This window comes from Podarcis erhardii, assembly GCF_964252035.2.
Source record: "Podarcis erhardii genome assembly, chromosome: 13".
NCBI classification, from domain to species: Eukaryota; Metazoa; Chordata; class Lepidosauria; order Squamata; family Lacertidae; genus Podarcis; species Podarcis erhardii.
This window is the reverse complement of record NC_138502.1, coordinates 40,405,555-40,425,571: the sequence shown is the minus strand read 5'-3', so window position 1 is coordinate 40,425,571 and position 20,017 is coordinate 40,405,555. Positions and strand designations below refer to the sequence as shown.

General features: G+C 44.9%; 1 protein-coding gene across 1 annotated transcript; it reads right to left on the bottom strand.

Annotated features, from left to right (window-relative positions):
• Positions 1 to 8,189: 8,189 nt before the first annotated feature.
• Positions 8,190 to 19,707, bottom strand: LOC309328228 (B-cell antigen receptor complex-associated protein beta chain-like). Its single transcript, XM_081838291.1, has 5 exons — positions 19,521 to 19,707; positions 16,084 to 16,368; positions 14,268 to 14,386; positions 11,160 to 11,201; positions 8,190 to 9,857 (listed from the first exon to the last, which is right to left on the bottom strand). Exons 1-5 carry the CDS (start codon positions 19,588 to 19,590, stop codon positions 9,756 to 9,758), a joined length of 618 nt encoding a protein of 205 aa, XP_081694417.1. The 5' UTR covers positions 19,591 to 19,707; the 3' UTR covers positions 8,190 to 9,755.
• Positions 19,708 to 20,017: the final 310 nt, after the last annotated feature.

Genomic DNA, 20,017 nt, shown 5'->3' with positions numbered 1-20,017 from the left:
TTATTATTATTATTATTATTATACTTCCCTAAACATAGCTGCCATCAGATGTCTTCTAAAAGTCAGATAGTTTATTTCCTTGACATCTGATGGGAGGGCGTTCCACACGGTGGGCGCCACCACTGAGAAGGCTCTCTGCCTGGCTCCCTGTAACTTGGCTTCTCACAGGAAGGGAACCGCCAGAAGGCCCTCAGAGCTGGACCTCAGTGTCTGGGCTGAATGATGGAGGTGGAGATGCTCCTTCAGCTATACTGGGCCGAGGCTGATTAGGGCTTTAAAGGTCAGCACCAACACTTGGAATTGTGCTCGGAAACGTACTGGAAGTCAATGTAGGTCTTTCAGGACTGGTGTTTTGTGGTCCCGGCAGCCACTCCCAGAAACCAGTCTAGCTGCCACATTCTGGATTAGTTGCAGTTTACAGGTCTCCTTCAAAGGTAGCCCCACATAGAGCGCATTTCAGTAGTCCAAGCGGGAGATAACTTGAGGCAGTCTGCATGGAGACTTTCTAACATGGAGCTTCTTCTTAAACATGAAGGTCAGTTGTTGTTGTTGTCCATCTGTCTCAAAAGACAATGGAGCACACCTCCAGTGATAAAGTCAGCTGTAATACTGTTCCTACCCAAAGAGACTGCTGGGTCTCAGAGGTGGCAGCTCCCAGGGGAACACAGCTAGGAACTGGAAGGAATGGGGCTGAAAGATGGAGATTGTTGATGCTGCTGTGGACACCAGTGAGGTGAGTTCTTTTTTTGCAGTGGTGTAGTGAAAAACTGTGAAGTGCAGGAGCTCATGGCCATGACTTGGAAGAAAAAATCAACATGCAGGCAGTTGTGTTGAACACACACACACGCACACACACACACCATAGCACAACAGCCAATTCATTAGGAACAGCATGATTGCAATCCCCTGTGTAGTTTCTCGGGATGTAAGGAGGCCATGATTTCAATCCTGTCCTGTATTCCTCTCTGTCAGCACTGTTTCCATTGTGCTACAGTCAAAACAAAACAAATTCCTTCCAGTAGCACCTTAAAGACCAACTAAGTCAGTTCTTGGTATGAGCTTTCGTGTGCATGCACACTTCTTCAGATACACATTGTGCTACAGTTCGGCTTCTACTAAAACCTAAATCATCATCATTAAAATTTTGTATACTGCCCTTCATCTGAAGATCACAGGTTGGTTCAACAACACAGTGAGAACACAAAATACATAATAAAACAAAAACAAAACAAAACAAAACAATGACTCCTTCAATATGAACACAATTATGTAATCGTTAATTACATAATTAATGTCAGTGCATTTCAGTGGAAGAGAAACATCAGCAACAGTACAGAAAATAACACAGTTATGTGATGTTCTTGGACTTTTTTAAAAAAAGTGAATGCTGCTCATATTTCTTTTTGCGTGACTTCTGTTACTGATCTCAGGAAAATGCGTGAATTGTGGCAAATCCGCTCCACAAAGAGAAAGACTGTTTATGTACACTACGACAGCTGCATGGATGTTGCTTGCCCAGAGATGGAAGGAAGATAATGTACCTACCAGAGAAGAATGGCTAACAAAGATGATGGACTATGCTGAAATGGCGAAAATGACCAGAAAGATCAGAAACCAAGAAGATCATAAATTTAATAAAGAATGGGGAAAATTTATAAGTTACTTAAAAGAACACTGTAAACAATTAAAAATATTGGCAGGGTTTTGAAAACACTTGCAATGTCACAAGAACCATGGTAAGAATTGAGTGTTAAGGGAATAGGGAGAACAGTATACGATACAGTTGGAAAAGAATATGGAACCCATGGAGGGGTGGAGGGAAGTCAAGGGATTCAGAGAATCCTAGGTATATATGATTATGATTTGTATCTGATTCTAATTCTCCACCCCCATTGTTCTGCCCAGACACTGAGGTCCAGTGCTGAGGGCCTTCTGGTGGTTCCCTCCCTGCGAGAAGCCAAGTTACAGGGAACCAGGCAGAGGGCCTTCTCGGTAGTGGCACCTGCGCTGTGAAACACCCGCCCACCAGATGTCAAAGAGAAAAACAACTACCAGACTTTTAGAAGACATCTGAAGGCAGCCCTGTTTAGGGAAGCTTTTAATGTTTAATAGGTTATTGTATTTTAATATTCCGCTGGAAGCTGCCCAGATGGGCGGGGTATAAATAATAGATGATGATGATGATGATGATGAAATGTAAAACTGAATAAAAAATATTTTTAAAATTTAAAAAAGCCATCACGATATGTTATAGAAACACCATTGCTTTTGGAAACAAAACAAACAATTCCCATCCCTTCTCAATGCCCTAGAACATTCAGAACATTGAAATTCCAGGGATTCTGCATTTTGAACCAATGTTTTACTCTCTGTGTCGTGATGGTGACAATGTTCACCCCAGGCGTGTGGTCTACAATCTCATCCGTTGCTGACATCTTAGTAGCACACCCACGGGGGCTTATGCAATCCTGGGCAGGGATCTTCCAGTTCATGACATTTCGAGGAAAGTCACCCCCGTTAATAAACATGGATTTTGCAAGGTGAGTTGTGGGCCTTTTCTCAGAAGCCCCTCTGAGCTTTGCCTCATTTGAGCATCATGCAAAGGTCATCTCCTAGGAAAGCCATTGGGGAGGGGGCGGGAGAGAAAATCACCCCCCTGCCAAGGACAGGTGTCCAGTAACCGCAGAGGCAGCAACATCTGGGTGTGTTTTTCCCCACTTTCGATGCTGGGTTGCTTTCAGGTTCATCCGTGTTTGCTGGGTAACGCCCACGTTCAGCCTACCTTGTGAAATTCTGATCACTTACACCTCAAGAAGGCGCATCAGAGCTGGAGGGAAGCACCACACAAGGAAGTCAAAGCAGGCGGTGATGTGTGTCAGAGCACATTTCCTCCCAAGAAGTTGGGTGTGTGTGCTATAAATAGGTTTGTAAAATTATTGGTGGTCTGAAGAGAGTAAGCACAGAAATTCAAGCTTCTCAAAATACTAGAAACAGTTGTTGTAAACCACCGGGATATATTTTTAATGATACAGCGGTATGTAAGTATTCTTATAAATAAAATCCGACCATTGGTCACGTTGACTGGGGCTGATAGAAGCTGGAGTCCAGCGAGCCACAGGTTTGCCATCGCTCTGGTACAAACGACAACAAAACAGCAACAACAGCCAAACACACCCGTATCAAAATCTGGACAGTCATCTGATAATATATTTCCTCAAAGGGCAGCCAGCTCTGGAGCCTGCAAAGAAATTAGGAATTTCCTTTTTTCCTATCTTGTTTTTGTTTTGTTTTTATCATTCCCAAGTATTTATTTTGTAAAATGAAACATGCTGGGCTTGGAACAGGGTCCTCGAAGCCACCACTTATATTGTGGAAACATTGCTCTGCAATCACGGGAGTGTGAGGAATGTTGGGTGGGGTGACTTAAGCACTGAGGGAAAAGATGCTGAGATCCAAAGATGGTCTCCCTTTTTATGTCAAGTACCGTATTTTATGCTCTATAAGACGCACTTTTCTCCTAAAAAGTAAGGGGAAATGTGTGTGCATCTTATGGAGAGAATGCAGGCTGTGCAGCTATCGCTGAAGCCAGAAGAGCGAGAGGGATCGGTGCGCAGCAATCCCTCTTGCTCTTCTGGCTTCTGGCTTAGCTACACAAAGACTCTGGAGCGCAGTGGGAGCGCTCCTCCCTCTTTGCTTAAGAGGTTTTGCGTTGCTTTCTTGTTTCTTGTTTTCCTCCTCTAAAAACTAGGTGCGTCTTATGGTCAGGTGCGTCTTATAGAGTGAAAAATACGGTACTTGACAAAGACCTCCAACACGCACATGCTCAGAGAAATGCAGTTGTGTTTGAGGATGTTTTCGTGTAGACTTTTACATGCTGCCCTGATCCTTTTCACAGAAGGGCTGGGTATAAATCTGTAAATAAAGTAACTGAGCCCGGAGACTGAAAACTGGTTCGCCAGAGCTTGATTCTGATGGTGAGCCCTGCCTCCAGTTTCAGCTCTCCGTCTCTTGCTGGAGAGTCCCCCGTTAGCAGATATAACCCCAAAATCCTTAGCTGACCCCTTGATCACTGTGGGTTGTGTTGGGGTGGGGGAGCTCTGATCTTTGCCGCCCTCATCGCCTTGCAGGGGACATCCATCTGTTTATCAAAACACGGCACTTGCATTTGTATCTTATTACATGCAAGAGGGGGAGGAAAGGGTGGGTGGGATTTAATTTCCAGGGAGCAGGTAATGACCGGGCGCATAAATATTAAGAAAACAGTTACGCTGGCTGGAATTAAAATGCAAACGTACGGAATTTTCACTCCCTCCCTAGAACCAACAAACCAGAGCGAAAGGAGGAAAAAATATCTGTGTGGAGGAGGTAAATGGATGGAAAGCATAATGAGGGCTGAAACAGGAGAAGTTCTGGGTCTATTTTTCTGACAGGGTTTCTGCTTCTTTGCTGTTTTCCATTTTGAATTAATACATTTTTTCACTGAAGGGCTAAGAAATCGCTGCCCGTTGAAAGTGTGATAGGAATTTTATGGTCTTAAATATATGGTAATGTTCATAAGTGTACCAACCAAGCACATACATAGATCAGCACAGGAAGGCCAACCTGGAACCATTTTGGTTCCTAAACTGAGCAAATATTTTCTCTGCAAGGTCAAACTGGAAAGGCCTCCCCATTGTCTTATCCTTCACAAATCCTGTGTTAAGGGTATGTCTGTGTTTGAATAGGGTGTGAGCCTGCGACCTGGCCCAGGAAATAAGTATTTATCACTACAAAAGACTGGCCAGGCTCCCCAGGCAATCCAATCAAGTAACCTGCCAGACAGGAGATAAACAACAGGAGAAAAACAATATTCAAATTTCTGTTTTAGACCACCTTTTCTGTGATGTAGGTGTGATGTATCTGAGGGGTGGTCTTAGGTTACACCCCTTCTGTGATGTATGTATGATGTTTCTGGGGGTGGTCTTGATCTACAGGGTGGCAATTTCAAGTGTTTATAAGGCCTTGCACACCATTTTTCTGGGTCCCTCCTCTCTCCTGCAGGTGAGGGGAGCACCCTGTTGCAACAGATCAATAAAGGCCAAGCCTACAGGCTGCTGTTTTGCTCCAAGTAATCCTGGTTGGTGTCTTTGTTTTTTGTCCAAGGGAGCCCTCGGATTTTTCCCTTAACAAAAGGAACATGGAGTGAGAACAACCTCAGAGACCAGCGAGGGTCTCAAAGCTAAGATGGCGATGGAGGGATGAGGCGTGGCGGGCAGAACTGAAACTTGCTTGTGTAAAGTCCCCTTTCCATTGCCTTGCCCGAGTGAACGTGTGACATTTCTGCCTCCCGCCCCAGATACCCATTTCCCCGCTGCACATGGGGGAGTTATTTAGTCATGCAAGATGACAGGAAAGAAAGAGATCTGCTTCGGTGAACCACACGAAAACAAGAGGAAACACTGTGAAGCACCGCCAACTCCTAGCAAAAGATCACTGGGGGCCAACGCTTTGGTACCTTTCAAGTGTGTTCTCTCCAGGGTGTTGTGTAATTATAAATTGCCGCTGTTTCCTTCTGGCTTGGGCCTCCTCTGCTTTGAACATCAGCATGTGTACCTTTCGACATCCCACTGATCAAAATTGCAATGCTCTTTTTTGTTTTGGTCCTGAGCCCTTGTGGGAGCCAGCTGATCTGTGTGAGACTGCAAGACTGAAAAAACAAGTGTCTTTTGGTCTGGCCCTCTGGCGTGAGCCAGTTGATTTGTGGCAGAGAGCTAGACCAAAAAACGAGTGTCTTTCAGTCTGATGGTCTGGTGTGATCCGGCTGTCTCATGCCAGAGCTCTGGACCAAAAAGGGGACCAAAAAACAGGACATTCCAGGATCCAGTCAGAAGCTGTTGATGCAGCCTAATAAAAAATAAAAATATTTTTTTTTATTTATACCCTGTCCGCCCCGGCCAGAGCCGGGCTCAGGGCGGTTAACACCAATAAAATTACAGTAAAAACGTAATATGCAAAAAAAACCAACCCCAATTTAAAATATAGGTTAAAATGCTGTTTAAAATGCAGCCTCGTTTTAAAAGTAGCCCATAGATCAAAACCATAAGGGGAGGGAAACATAAGGGTCAGACTGAGTCCAAACCAAAGGCCAGGCAGAACAGCTCTGTCTTGCAGGCCCTGCAGGATCTTTCTGCAGGGCCCTAGTCTCTTGAGACAGAGTGTTCCTCCAAGTCGGGGCCAGTACTGAAAGGGCCCTGGCCCTGGCTGAGACCAGTCTAACCACCTTGCGACTTGGGACCTCCAAAATGTTGTCATTTGTGGACCTTAAGGTCCTCTGCGGGGCATACCAGGAGAACAGCATCAGCTAGTTTGCTCCTACTTCACATATGCTCCTCCATGTGCTCCTCTCTCCACTGCTATACTTCTCTCATGTGGGAGCCTCAAGACACAGTTTCCGACAATGGTGCCAGATTCCACACAGTTTTCACATGCCCCCCCCTCCTTTTCTGGATCAATAAAATCCACTCCAGAGCTGAAAGAAACACACTTTCCTCCATTTCTGGCTTTCAGACCACGAGTGGTTATTACAGAACCAAAATGGTACCAGCTGTGCACAATGGGGTATAAAAACATTCAGAAAGAATCCTAAGCTTGGGAACCCAAAAAGAACCCAGTGTGGACTGAGCAAGCTCAGTGGGCGTGGAATGCATGGCTAAGGGAGCTGGGCATGTTTAGCTTGGAGAAGAGGAGGTTAAGGGGTGGTATGATAGCCATATTCAAATATATAAAAGGATGTCACATAGAGGAGGGAGAAAGGTTGTTTTCTGCTGCTCCAGAGAAGCGGACACGGAGCAATGGTTCCAAACTACAAGAAAGAAGATTCCACCTAAACATTAGGAAGAACTTCCTGACAGTAAGAGCTGTTCGACAGTGGAATTTGCTGCCAAGGAGTGTGGTGGAGTCTCCTTCTTTGGAGGTCTTTAAGCAGAGGCTTGACAACCATATGTCAGGAGTGCTCTGATGGTGTTTCCTGCTTGGCAGGGGGTTGGACTCGATGGCCCTTGTGGTCTCTTCCAACTCTATGATTCTATGATTCTAAGTCTGGGTGGAGGGAGAACTGGAAAATCAGCAAAACTCTACATGGAAACTTTTGGTTACAGGTCCCACCAGCACACACATTCAAAAATTAAAAAAATAAAATAAATCAGCATTAGAACTATTTTTTTAATTTTGAAAAGCTTAAAAGATCACTTTTGAAAAATTTATTGGAGAGCAACTTTTGAAAAAAAAGCACAAGGGAGGTTCTCTTGTGTGGCGATCACACAGGGCCCCCAGACGTTTGACGGTCTATTGACCCTGTGCCACCACTGTGATTGCTTTCTTCGCTGCCACCAACCCGTTTCTCCTCACGGGTACACACGGAGTCCAGACAGTTGTTAACATTAACAAATAATTAAGTTTATTTTATAGGCATGAACAAGCTTATGGTTTCAGTTAATTTTTCTTGGCAGTTTCTTAATCTTAGTTCCTTAACTGTCCTATTCATTCCTAACAACTTCAAACTGATTATTCCAACTATCTATCTGACTCCACCTAACAATTCCTCTCACTCTTTCACCACACAACTCGACCAACCCACAGACTTATATCCTCCCTCTTCCTTCTTCAACTCCCAACTCTCAGCTGACTTCCACAGAGCTCCACTCTCACTCTAACTCCTCCTATCAGTTTTTCTCTGGCTAATCACATCACACTCATTTAACCCTTTCCTTATGACCCATCTAGGAGGCAAACACCACATCTTGCACGAGCATCGTTGAGATTAGTCTGAGCTGTGAAACTGAAGCTTTGGTGACAGGACTCTTCAATTCAATTGAATTCAGTCTCCTTTATTCACATAGAAAGAGGACGTCGTATACATGGATCAAAACACAACACTGGCAGCGAGTCGTAATAGGAGATACTTTAGGATAAAGCTGTCCAGACATCGTGAGACACAAAGGTGGCTCTTGGGACCTACGGTGACGTAGTTTCGTGGCATCACGCTAAAATCTTGCCACATTCTCCACAACGTCATTCCTACAGTTATTCAGCAGAAAGGGCACCCTGGAAGAGTCGGTGAAATAGATCCCCTACACACACACACACACACACACACACACACACACACACATATACATATACATACACACACACACTCACAAAATGGGCAATAAAATAAATGTGTGACAGATTCGACCTGATTTGTGCCACAAAGGCAGTACCTTTCAGAATATGGGATTTTCAAAAATCTGCCTTGCAGAACTGCAAACGGCAATATGTTAAATCTTATGAGGGGGGTCAAAGGTGATGTAAATTTGGAGTGTCCTGGCCAAATGACAGGACATTTCAATAGATTGCGTGCTATACCTTAATGTCTTCTTGGTTAGTTTTAAAGTACTAATGTTTGGTTCGAGATCGGTAAACCTATCAATTTCAGCTTCTAATTTTTCCAAATGTATTTTTGGGACTCCACATTTTCGCACGTCAGCAATTCATGAAAATTCATCCGCATTTTGGATTTGATTTAATATTCATTATTTCTATTCCGATTTTCCATTATTCCATTATTAAATTAGGAGAATTGCTCCCAATATACATGCTTATTTGCAATTTAGTCTATTATGCACATTTTGACAAAGCAGTTCCCCTTAGCACAATGCATTGTGGTATATCATTTTCACCAATATGTGCATTTTTTCTGCACACTATGCTTTAGCATATGCATCTTTCTGCATATCACTTGGCTGAAGAACTGCACTGAAAAATTCAGAGCTGCCTGCCTTTCGAGGGATGGTTGTGTTTCGGTTTGCATATTGTTTCAAAACATGCAGATTACATTAAAAAGGTAAAGGGACCCCTGACCATTAGGTCCAGTCGTGGCTGACTCTGGGGTTGCGGCACTCATCTCGCTTTATTGGCTGAGGGAGCCAGTGTACAGCTTCCGGGTCATGTGGCCAGCATGACTAAGCCGCTTTTGGCAAACCAGAGCAGCGCACGGAAACGCCGTTTACCTTCCTGCCAGAGCGGTACCTATTTACCTACTTGCACTTTGACGTGCTTTCGAACTGCTAAGTTGGCAGGAGCAGGGACCGAACAACGGGAGCTCACCCCGTCGCGGGGATTCAAACTGCCAGCCTTCTGATTGGCAAGCCCTAGGCTCTGTGGTTTAACCCACAGCGCCACCCGTGTCCCTTGCAGATTACATTGGTTCACCTTTAAATGAGAACTGAACTGAATGGCTCCCGCATCCCTATGTTTGGCATTGGCTTACCAAATTTGACACTTCTAATATCCGGCTTTCCTTTAAAAACCACCCTAAATCTAGCAGCTTCAAGAATTGAGGATGTGTGCATGTGTGGGTGGAAACCCATTCAAATTAGAATGCACATTTATGGCAAGCAAACTGATGTTAGGGGAAAAAAAACATATGTGAGAATCAAACCCATGCTCAGATTTTATTACTGACAATTTTGTGTTTTCCTCCGGTATGGGGAAGGTAGGAAGGGAGCTTCCCTAAATAGGGTCTGCCACTACCCCAGCTTTGGGTCCCTCTTAACAACAAACCCAATGCCCAAGGAATCAGGAGCGAAGGAATACCACATTTGATCTAGCAGTTCGGCTGATGATAACTAAGCAAGCAAGCAAGCAAGCAAGAGCTGCATCGAGAGCACTGTAGCCAAGCAAAACTTGTTCCCAACTCAGGTGTGGCACACTTGCCAAAGATGTTGCAAAAAGTTTCACTCCTCGCCTGGACTCTCCCCCAGATTCCACTTGTCTGTTACTCTGTCCTGGTAAGTACAAATGTCTTCGTATGTATCAGCTAGTTCAACCGCCAACCCCTGTGAAGAAGCAAAAGGGAAAAGGAAAAAAAGTTTGTATACAAAGTAAGGGATCCACTCTTAACCCCAAATACATATCCAGCAATCACTGTCTTTTAAATCACCAGCAATGGCTTACACACCTGAAAACAGTTCAGCTTGGCCAAAATGCACCCAGGTGGCAACATAGCTGTCAACTTTTCCCTTTTCTTGTGAGGAATCTTATTCGTAATATGGGAATTTCCCTTAAAAAAAGGGAAACGTTGACAGCTATGGGTGGCAACCATCAACGGGCAGCAGCAGGAAGAAGGGGCAAAAACCAGCTTTCTATCTTCCCACCCCACAATCACAGAAATGTACGATTCGTAATAATTATGTACCAAACGTGATTTTCATATTTGTGACAATATTTTTGTGTTGATTTGCTGTAATTGCTTTGGTTTGGGTCACCCCCCACCCCCCAATTCCTCAAACGTACCAATGAAAAGGCTGGATCCGAATGACATTACAGAACCACATAAATTTACAGGTATGGCTTTGGATTTCGATATATTTTCCTATGTCCATTCTCTGCGAACTCTTTCTCTCTCTCGCCAGACAACAGGCACACAATTGTTTTAAAGCGCTCAGCAGTCACCTGAACACAGATCATGCCATATACAAACACCATTGTCTTGCCCTATTCACTTAGGCCTCCTCCTTTTTCTCTTTTACTTGTGTGAAGATGCTGACACACATATACTGTCTGTCCGTCCGTCCCCCGTCCCCCCCAGCACCACTTCTGCAAGATGAACACTTCTTCTCCTCTCTGAACCCAGTGCTCCACTAACAGCTTCTAGCCAGGCTCTGTTTGCTCCTACCTTGGCTGATGTCTGAATGAATTTCTGTACAGTGGTGCCCCGCAAGACGAATGCCTCGCAAGACAAAAAACCCGCTAGACGAAAGGGTTTTCAGTTTTTCGAGGCGCTTCGCAATACGAATTTCCCTATGGGCTTGCTTCGCAAGACGAAAACGTCTTGTGAGTCTTGCAATTTTTTTCGCTTCCCACCCCTTTTTCTAAGCCGCTAAGCCGCTAATAGCCGTTAATAGCCGCTAATAGCCGCTAATAGCCGCTAATAGCCACTAATAGCCGCTAATAGCCGCTAATAGCCGCTAATAGGGTTGCTTCGCAAGACGAAAAAACCACAAGACGAAGAGACTCGCGGAACGGATTCTTTTCGTCTTGCGAGGCACCACTATACTTTCTCTTCTCTCTCCTGCCCAAGATGGACTACCCCACTTTCCAGCTTTACCATTTTGAAAATACCTCACTCTGTTGCTCACCTCGTAAGTATGGTCCTCAGCCGACGCATCCTTGCCATCACCCTGAAGGAGAAATAGCGTCACATTATTCCAAGCTGTTGAGTCTCTGTTTGAAAAGGAACGGCTAGCGAAGCATCCCTCACCGTGGCAATTGTTGGGTTGGAATCAGCAGAGTAACTGAGCAGGATTGTCTCAAACAAGGGCTTTGGAAAAATTGCCAGAAATGATGCTGAAGGGGCAGTGCCAGGGCTGGCGGGCAGCAAGATGGTGTTGCCCAAAGGCCTACGCAAACTTGGAGCCAGATTTGCACCAGTCCAGCTAAAGATGGTCGAAAAAAATACCTATGCACACTACCAAGCAACACAGTTTCATGGGACTTCATGGGTGATTCAGATTAATCTGTACATCTTGAGAAGGCCCTAGACCCTTTGAGAAGGAGTCCTTGGTGAGAGGACTATGAATATACCATATTTTTCGCTCTATAAGACGCACCAGACCACAAGACGCACCTAGTTTTTGGAGGAGGAAAACAAGAAAAAAAATATTCTGAATCTCAGAAGCCAGAACAGCAAGAGGGATCGCTGTGCAGTGAAAGCAGCAATCCCTCTTGCTGTTCTGGCTTCTGGGATAGCTGCGCAGCCTCCATTCACTCCATAAGACGCACACACATTTCCCCTTACTTTTTAGGAGGGAAAAACTGAGTCTTATAGAGCAAAAAATACGGTACATCTTATTTTAATGAATTGACTTTTGTGCAACTTCGGAAAGCTTTTACAGAGTTACAATAAACTCTGCTTATAGAGATGGGAGACACAGAGGCATACCAACAAACGAACGTGTTTGCATTAAGGGGTGTCCTGAAGTAGAGGACCTTATGCATTATATCTTGCGCTGCCCCTTATATAATGAAGCAAGAGAAAGATTTTTAGCACCTATAATGACAAGGTCCCCTGACCCCTCTGACATGATTTTATATCTCCTCACAGACACAGTTAAGTATGTGACCTGGCGTGTAGCACTCTTTGCAACTGCTGCTAGGAAAATTAGAGCAAATTATATAGCCAAGGTAGCCACCAGCTGTAAAGGAGATGAATTTATTTGACCCTATCTACATCAAGCTATATTCTATCTTTATCACCAAACTCCGAATATAATTGCACATTGTATTACCGTATTTTTCGCTCTATAAGACGCACCAGACCACAAGATGCACCTAGTTTTTGGAGGAGGAAAACAAGGAAAAAAATATTCTGAATCTCAGAAGCCAGAACAGCAAGAGGGGTCGCTGCGCAGCGAAAGCAGTGATCCCTCTTGCTGTTCTGGCTTCTGGGATAGCTGCGCAGCCTCCATTCGCTCCATAAGACGCACACACATTTCCCCTTACTTTTTAGGAGGGAAAAAGTAAGTCTTATAGAGCAAAAAATACGGTAATTAACATTATTTTTTAATATATTAGTGGCCATGTGATAATTTTAGCTTATAAATTTTATTGTTTAATGTCTTAACTTGTATATTAAAGTACTTTTATAGCTCTGTTTAGAGTAGGTAATGTCTTGATAATATAAATGTTTTTGTATCAATCCAGTATATTTCCTTTTAATTGTTGAATGATTCTGTGTACATTGCGGCAGCCTTTGGCTATGTGCAATAAAACAGATTGACTGACTGACTCCAAGAGGCTCCTTGGCTGGTCCAGCAAAACCTGGAGGCATCAGGACCAGAAGTAGAGCTGTGCAGAGATGAATGCAGAGGGCAGCTCTTTAAAAGTTGGTGTGTTGCTGAGTGCCTGGTGCCAGTCCCAACATGAAGGAGGAGGAGGACAAGAAACATAGAGGAGAAACACAGAGGAAGCCAGGAGGGCAAGGAGGAGAGAAACACAAAGGGATAAGACAGAGAAGAAGAAGAAGGAGGAGGAGGAGAAGGAGGAGGAGGAGGAGGAGGAGGGGAGGAGTTTGGATTTGATACCCCGCCTTTCACTCCCTTTAAGGAGTCTCAAAGCGGCTAACATTCTCCTTTCCCTTCCTCCCCCACAACAAACACTCTGTGAGGTGAGTGGGGCTGAGAGACTTCAAAGTAGTGTGACTAGCCCAAGGTCACCCAGCAGCTGCATGGGGAGGAGCGGAGATGCGAACCCGGTTCCCCAGATTACGAGACTACCGCTCTTAACCACTACACCACACTGGCTCTCAGTGTGAAGGGTACACTTCAGAGGAAGTGTAGTGGAAAAGGGATGAACGACAGAGGAAAATGGCATGGCCCCAGCGAGGACAAAGTGTAGGGTAAAGGAAAGAGGAATAGGAAAAAGGGGGCTGGGGCTTTTAAGCTGACATGGCGAGCTACTAAGACGATAAGAAGGAGAGGAAATATTGACAGAAGGAAGGACTGTGTACGTTACAGAATAGACCGGGTTCCAACGATGAAACTGAGCAACTAAATTCTTTGAATAAGGAACCCACCAGAGGGGTCACTGGGGGTGAGAGACCCCCTGGGGTTCTGAGAACCTGACACCCATTAAAGCTCTCTCTTAAATATCTGTCCCAGCATCTGATCTCTCGTCTATTACACTTCTGCAATGCCATGCTAGAAACAAGAAGCGGCTACCCAGTAGGGTCAGTCATGGAGGTTCTGTGCAAAGCCCAGTCTCTCTACATGGGAGGTGAGACTTGGGAAAGTACAGACCAGGTCCTCTTTCACAGTAGCTCTGATTTTGTGGAACCAGCTCCCCAGTGGCAGTCGTCTGTTGGCTCTGCTTTGCATGCAGCCAGGAAACAGCGCTATAATATAATAAAAATTTATTGTTTATACCCGGCCCATCTGGCTGGGTTTCCCCAGCCACTCTGGGCGGCTTGCAACCTAATATTAAAAACATAATACGCTATGACTTCCCAGTTTGATCGAGCTGATGTTACTTGCAGGCTGAACCTTAAAAGACTTGCCACATGTCGGTTTTTATGGCCTTGTTGCAAATGGGTTGTTTGTATTTACTGCTGTATACGCACAATTTCTCAAAAAAACAGGCTATTAAAAGGAATGAAATAATGTTAGGACTACATCATTGCGCTGTAGCAGCGCTTGAGCACCAGTGATGTCAGAATTTGGCATTTCCACAGGAGGGCCCAACTCACTTACCTTTCCCATAGTTAGAAACACAGGGACGCTCACAAACAGGACAATAAGAAGGGTCTGGATCACGATGATGGCATCTTTCAGGGTGTTTCGATTCTGCACTTGCTGAAATGTGCTGATACCTTAGAACAAAGACAAGATAAGCTCATTACTTAGTTCAGTCTGTCATCTTTGGCTGCAATGTGACTATGGTTTCCTTTCCATCTTTGAACGGGAACAGCTCCCTGCTATAATATACAACAGACTACAAAGCCCACAATGCAGTACAACTGTGGGCGTGGTTTGTATTTGCATAAGCATCCAGGGCTCTGGTGGAATCCAATGTTGTGCTACGGTGATGGTTCTGTCAGTGTAAACATTGCGGCTTGCTGGATGGAACTGTTAGAATTCCTGCTCCATGATTGCAGTCATGGGATTTTTGTCTATCACATGACGGTGTATGTTTTCATTCCACAGAGTGGGAAGTGACGGAGACAGGATGTTTGTGTTACTGTGTTCTGTGAAGTGGGACTATTGTCCTTTGTTCTTTTTTTTTAAAAAAAATATATTTTATTGAGTTTTATGAAAAAGAAAGAAATTACATAAAGAAAAACACAAAACAAATAAACACATATAAACATTCAAACATCATTAACATATATAAAAAATGAAAAAGAACACAGTAAAAAAGAAAAAAACTATTGTCCTTTGTTCTTTTTCTCTTTGCAGACTGATGCTAGAGAGAGAAGGAGCTATGTTGCAGTGCTCCATGTGTGTTTATATGTAAATAAAGTAGATTAGCCAAAATGCTGAGTTGCTGAGGTCTGTTACGCAAGCTGCGAAGACTCTGCAGATCCCTAAGTGTGCCGGTGTCTGTTGGCATCAGTCACTGTGATGTTTGGGCAGAAGAAAGCTTTTGAAGCTCCTGAACGATCGACCAGAAGGGAGGGAACATGCCAATCGGGCATGCGTCTCTGCCAGGGTCCTACTCGAGAGTAGGACGAGCTCCTGACAGGAACAACCCCACCCATCTCTTCCATGGGGGCGGGGGGTGTCTCACCCAAAGCCAATTTCTCTCCCAGAGCCACCCCCATAGCTGTCAACTTTTTCCTTTTTTTAAGGGAAATTCCCTTATTCTGAATAGGATTCCTCGCGAGAAAATGGGAAAGTGACAGCTATGCCCTCCACCTCCCCGGAGCCAATTCTGGAGGGCGAAGCAAGATAAGGGAAGAAAGCTCCATCGCACAAATGGACATCCTTGTTCTGGGCTTCCACTAACAAGATTCATTAATTGAATCCTGCCCTTTGATTGAACAGAGCAAGGATGGCCCGCTAAATGGGATCAGAAACAATCCAAGATGCAAGGCAATACCTTGTCCCTGTGAATATGTGGCTGTTCGCTTCATGTGCCCGATGAAAATAGGGACATCCTGTTCCATAATGATAATTTTACCATTTATACCCCACACATCTTACTGGGTTGCCCCAGCCACTCTGGGCAGCTTCCAACATATAAAAAATAATAATAAAACATTCAACATTTTTTTTTAAAAAAAAACTTCCCTATGCAGAACTGGCTTCAGATGGCTCAGGGGTCGGATAACTCCATACCCTCCAACATTTCTCCAAGGAAAATAGGAGCATCCTAAGGAAAAGTGGGACATTCTGGGATCAAATCATAAACTGGGATGGCTTCTGGAAAATAGGGACACTTGCAGGGTCTGTGCCCAGGAAAGGTAGACTTTATGGTAGAGCCCTGCTTCATGGTTACTCACAGCCACAGATTACAGGACCTTGGAAGCAGGAAAAAGGAATATTGAAGCAAATTAAAGCTATTCACCCATGACTCGCAGTTCAGTGCCGCAGCACTGCTGCCGACTAATTTGTGTCTTGTTGTTCTCACAGAAGTAGATGCCATTGTCGGTGTGCTGGATTTTGCTGATGTGCATCAGGACCAGCGATTCGTTCCTCAGCACCTGGACTCTGGAAGTGTTCACCATCTCCTGATGCTTGCCCTTTTCCGTCTCTTTGTACCAATTTGCCGGAGAGCTGGAAACGCACCTGAAGGAAACTTGGCTGCCCCAGCGGGCAGCGATGAAGCGTATCCGCGTCGCCTTCTCAGAAACTACAGCATGTGCAGAAAAGGTGAAAAACCACAAAATGGCAGCGAAAGGGAGGGCGGAGGTGAAGAGATCTCTCTCTTTTGACCAAAACAAGACAAAGCAAAGCTCTCCGGTGATTTAATGTCTAACTGGAACCACATTTTACACAGGTTTCAAATGTGAGCACAATTTTGAAATTTGAGTCCTGAACTAAACATTGCTTCACCTTCCAGCCCTAGGAAGAAGACTATGATTATATCACTTTGAGAACAGCAAAAGCAGGTGGGAGGAGGGAAGAGTTCAGGGATATTTATAAAAAATCAGTTTTGTAAGTTGTGCGCCCTGCTTTCTCAATTTGATCCTTGTTTTGCATGTTTTGTGGTATTTTATGCATTATGACTTGCTGTTATTTGACTGATTATAGTTTAGAATTATTTATTTTAACTGGTAAACCAGGTGCTGGTTTTAACCTTCAAAGCCCTATACGGCCTAGGACCCTCGTACCTACGGGACCGCCTCTCCTGGTATGCCCCACAGAGAAACTTACGGTCTTCAAATAAAAACATCTTGAAGGTCCCAGGCCACAGAGAAGTTAGGCTGGCAACTAGAGCCAGGGCTTTTTCGGCTGTGGCCCCGATCTGGTGGAACGCTCTGTCACAAGAGACCAGGGCCCTGCGGGACTTGACATCTTTCCGCAGTGCCCGCAAGACAGAGCTGTTCCACCAGGCCTTTGGCCAGGGCACAGCCTGACTCCCTCCTTTGGAAATCCTCACAGAACTCTAGCTCAATGGTTGCCATTAATCTGATTTGAATTAATTTTATAATGAAATGATTTTAGAATCTTTTATCATTTTACTGTTGTTAGCCGCTCTAAGCCCGGCTTCAGCTGGGGAGGGCGGGATATAAATAAAATTTATTATTATTATTAAAAGTTACCTGATTTCAGCAGGAACTTATGGGGCGTGCCCCGATTGTAAATGAAGCAGTACAGTTTTGGAAGCATAAATTCCAGGAGAAGGTGTGTCTGGGCAATTTATTTATCTTCTTGGTAACTTGATAATAATCATATCATGCATTTATGAGTTGTTTAAAATTAAATGAATTAATTCATATCTATATCTATATATCTATATATCTATATAATCTATATCTATCTATATCTATATCTATATCTATATCTATATCTATATCTATATCTATATCTATATCTATATCATCTATATCATCTATATCTATATCTATATCTATATCTATATCTATATCTATATCTATATCTATATCTATTTATCTAACCAGGCACTGGTTTATTTTAGGTCTGTCCGCAAATGCAAAACAGATGGGCAGGAAGTACTGCACTGTTTGTTGACAGAGCTCACTGCACACATGGCCACTCCTCTTGGTCTTGCTTCTGTGAAAGTCTATCCCCAGTTAGCACAACTGTGTCAGGTGATCGGGGCTGAGGGGGCGTTTTGGGAGCCCCACGCAGAAGCAAAATGCAGAAGGTCCCATCTTGGTCCCAGACCTGTCTGGTCCAAACAGGAGCGGACTGGGGAGGTGAAGGAACCACCCAGGACCCCAAAGAGCCTCCCCACCAGCTGAAGGAGCCAACAGTGCATACGATGACAGCTTCATACATTTGGTCCCAGTTTTCTAGGGCTAAATCTCCAAACTGAAAAGTGCCCAGAGGGCTCAAAACAACTGGAAGAGTTCACCATTCTCTAGCTCAGCATCTCTCCCCTTTCAGTTCCTACACTCAACTCTTCTCCTGCACACGTCCTGTAACCTGGTTGGATTTCCTTGTTTTGCTCCTCCATTTACAGTGTGAGGCTTCCTAAGTGGACAGACCTTGGCTGGATCTAGACCATGGGTAGGTAACCTAAGGCCCCGGGGCTGGATGCGGACCAAACGCCTTCTAAATCTGGCCCACGGACGGTCCGGGAATCAGCGTGTTTTTACATGAGTAGAATGTGTGCTTTTATCTAAAATGCATCTCTGGGTTATTCGTGGGGCACAGGAATTCATTCATTATTTTTTTCAAAATATAGCCCACAAGGTCTGAGAAACAGTGGACCAGCCCCCTTCTGAAAAAGTTTGCTGACCCCTGATCTAGACACTTCAAAGAAGCGTTTCAGTTAAACGCGTCGTAAATTTAAACAGGGAAAGCAGGTAGAGAAAAACGGGACCCCACAGTGCCATATGGTGGCACAATGTTATATCGCATATAGGTAAAAGGTAAAGGTAAAGAACCCCTAGACGGTTAAGGCCACTATGGGGTTGCGGTGCTCATCTCGCTTTCAGGCCAAGGGAGTCAGCATTTGTCCACAGACAGCTTTCCAGGTCATGTGAGCAGAATGACTAAACCGCTTCTGGCACAATAGAACACCGTGACGGAAGCCAGAGCGCACGGAAACACCGTTTACCCTCCCGCCACAGCAGTACCTATTTATCTACTTGCACTGGCGTGCTTTCGGACTGCTAGGTTGGCAGAAGCTGGGACAGAGCAATGGGAGCTCACTCCACCACGGGGATTCGAACTGCTAACCTTCTGATCAGGAAGCCCAAGAGGCTCAGCATGTACAACGCATCTAAATTGCTTTTTCTTTACCAGTCTAGCTGAGTCCCCTGTCCACAGCAGTCTTTCCAAACCCAAATGTGGTGAGGGATGATAGCAGTTGTAGTCCAATTTACTGCAGGGGGCGGGAACTATCCAATACCCCAAAGGGCCTCCCCACCAGCTGATTTACAGTGAGAGAACTTGAGTTTTTAGGCAGGTCTGAGGCCCAGTGTCTCTCTCTTTTTAGAAATTACCCAGGGAGGGAAACCTGTAATCCTCCAGGTGTTGCTAGCCTATAACTCTGCTTCTTTCAGAGGTGCCAGCTTCTCCAGATGTTAGAGGGGTCTCAATGTGGTGTCCTGACATTGGGCACGGGGCTCTCTGAATATTGAGGAGGCCCAGCACCCTAAAAAAGATAGGGCGCCCCAAAGTGCCTCACCCCAAGGAGTCGATGCCCTTGCCTCCATCCCTGACCATTGGCTATGTTGCCTAGGAGCTGGAGTCCAGCAACATCTGGCTTGAGACAGGCCCATTGTCCCCTCAACTTGCCGTCCCGCTGTGAATAAACCAACAGGCCCATTTCACTGAAGGGAACAGAAGACGAGAGAGAAGAAGCCATACCTGTGACCACAAAGCAGGTGCCCAGCATCACCCAGAACACTCCGCAGACACAAAGGAAATAAGGCGCCATTGCCGGTTGAAGATACCAACTCGAGCCCAGCTGCAGACCTGGCGAAAACACAACCAGCTCTCAGTTCTGCCTTTGAAAAACTGAAAGTGCCGAGGCCTCTCCCTTGTTGTTTTTCTGTTTCCTGCCCATGTAAATGCAGCTGCGATGGAGGCAGACCCTTTGGGCAGGGCGCACTCTGTCATGTGACCAGGGGCTGCCACGGGTAGCCAGTTTGACTGACAGGACTGCCATGGAGAAGCGGCCATTGGTAGGTTAAGCATATCACTGGGACAGAGACCTTTCCCCAGGCTGCCGTACTACTGCGCCTGTGGCAGATGCCTTTGCAGAGAAGTGTAGCGGTATTTAAGAGTGATAGACAAGGTTGGCAAAACTGACATACAAGCTACGGGACAAGGATAACTGTGACTTTAAAGATGAATGGGAACGC

Excerpts from the sequence above, each read along its gene's own strand:
- LOC309328228 (XM_081838291.1), bottom strand. The coding sequence starts at position 19,590 with ATGGCGCCTTATTTCCTTTGTGTCTGCGGAGTGTTCTGGGTGATGCTG. Across the intron at positions 16,369-19,520 it reads CACCTGCTTTGTGGTCACAG|TTTCTGAGAAGGCGACGCGG; the intron begins GTATGGCTTCTT and ends CACATGCTGTAG. Across the intron at positions 11,202-14,267 it reads TGTTTCTAACTATGGGAAAG|GGTGATGGCAAGGATGCGTC; the intron begins GTAAGTGAGTTG and ends TTTCTCCTTCAG.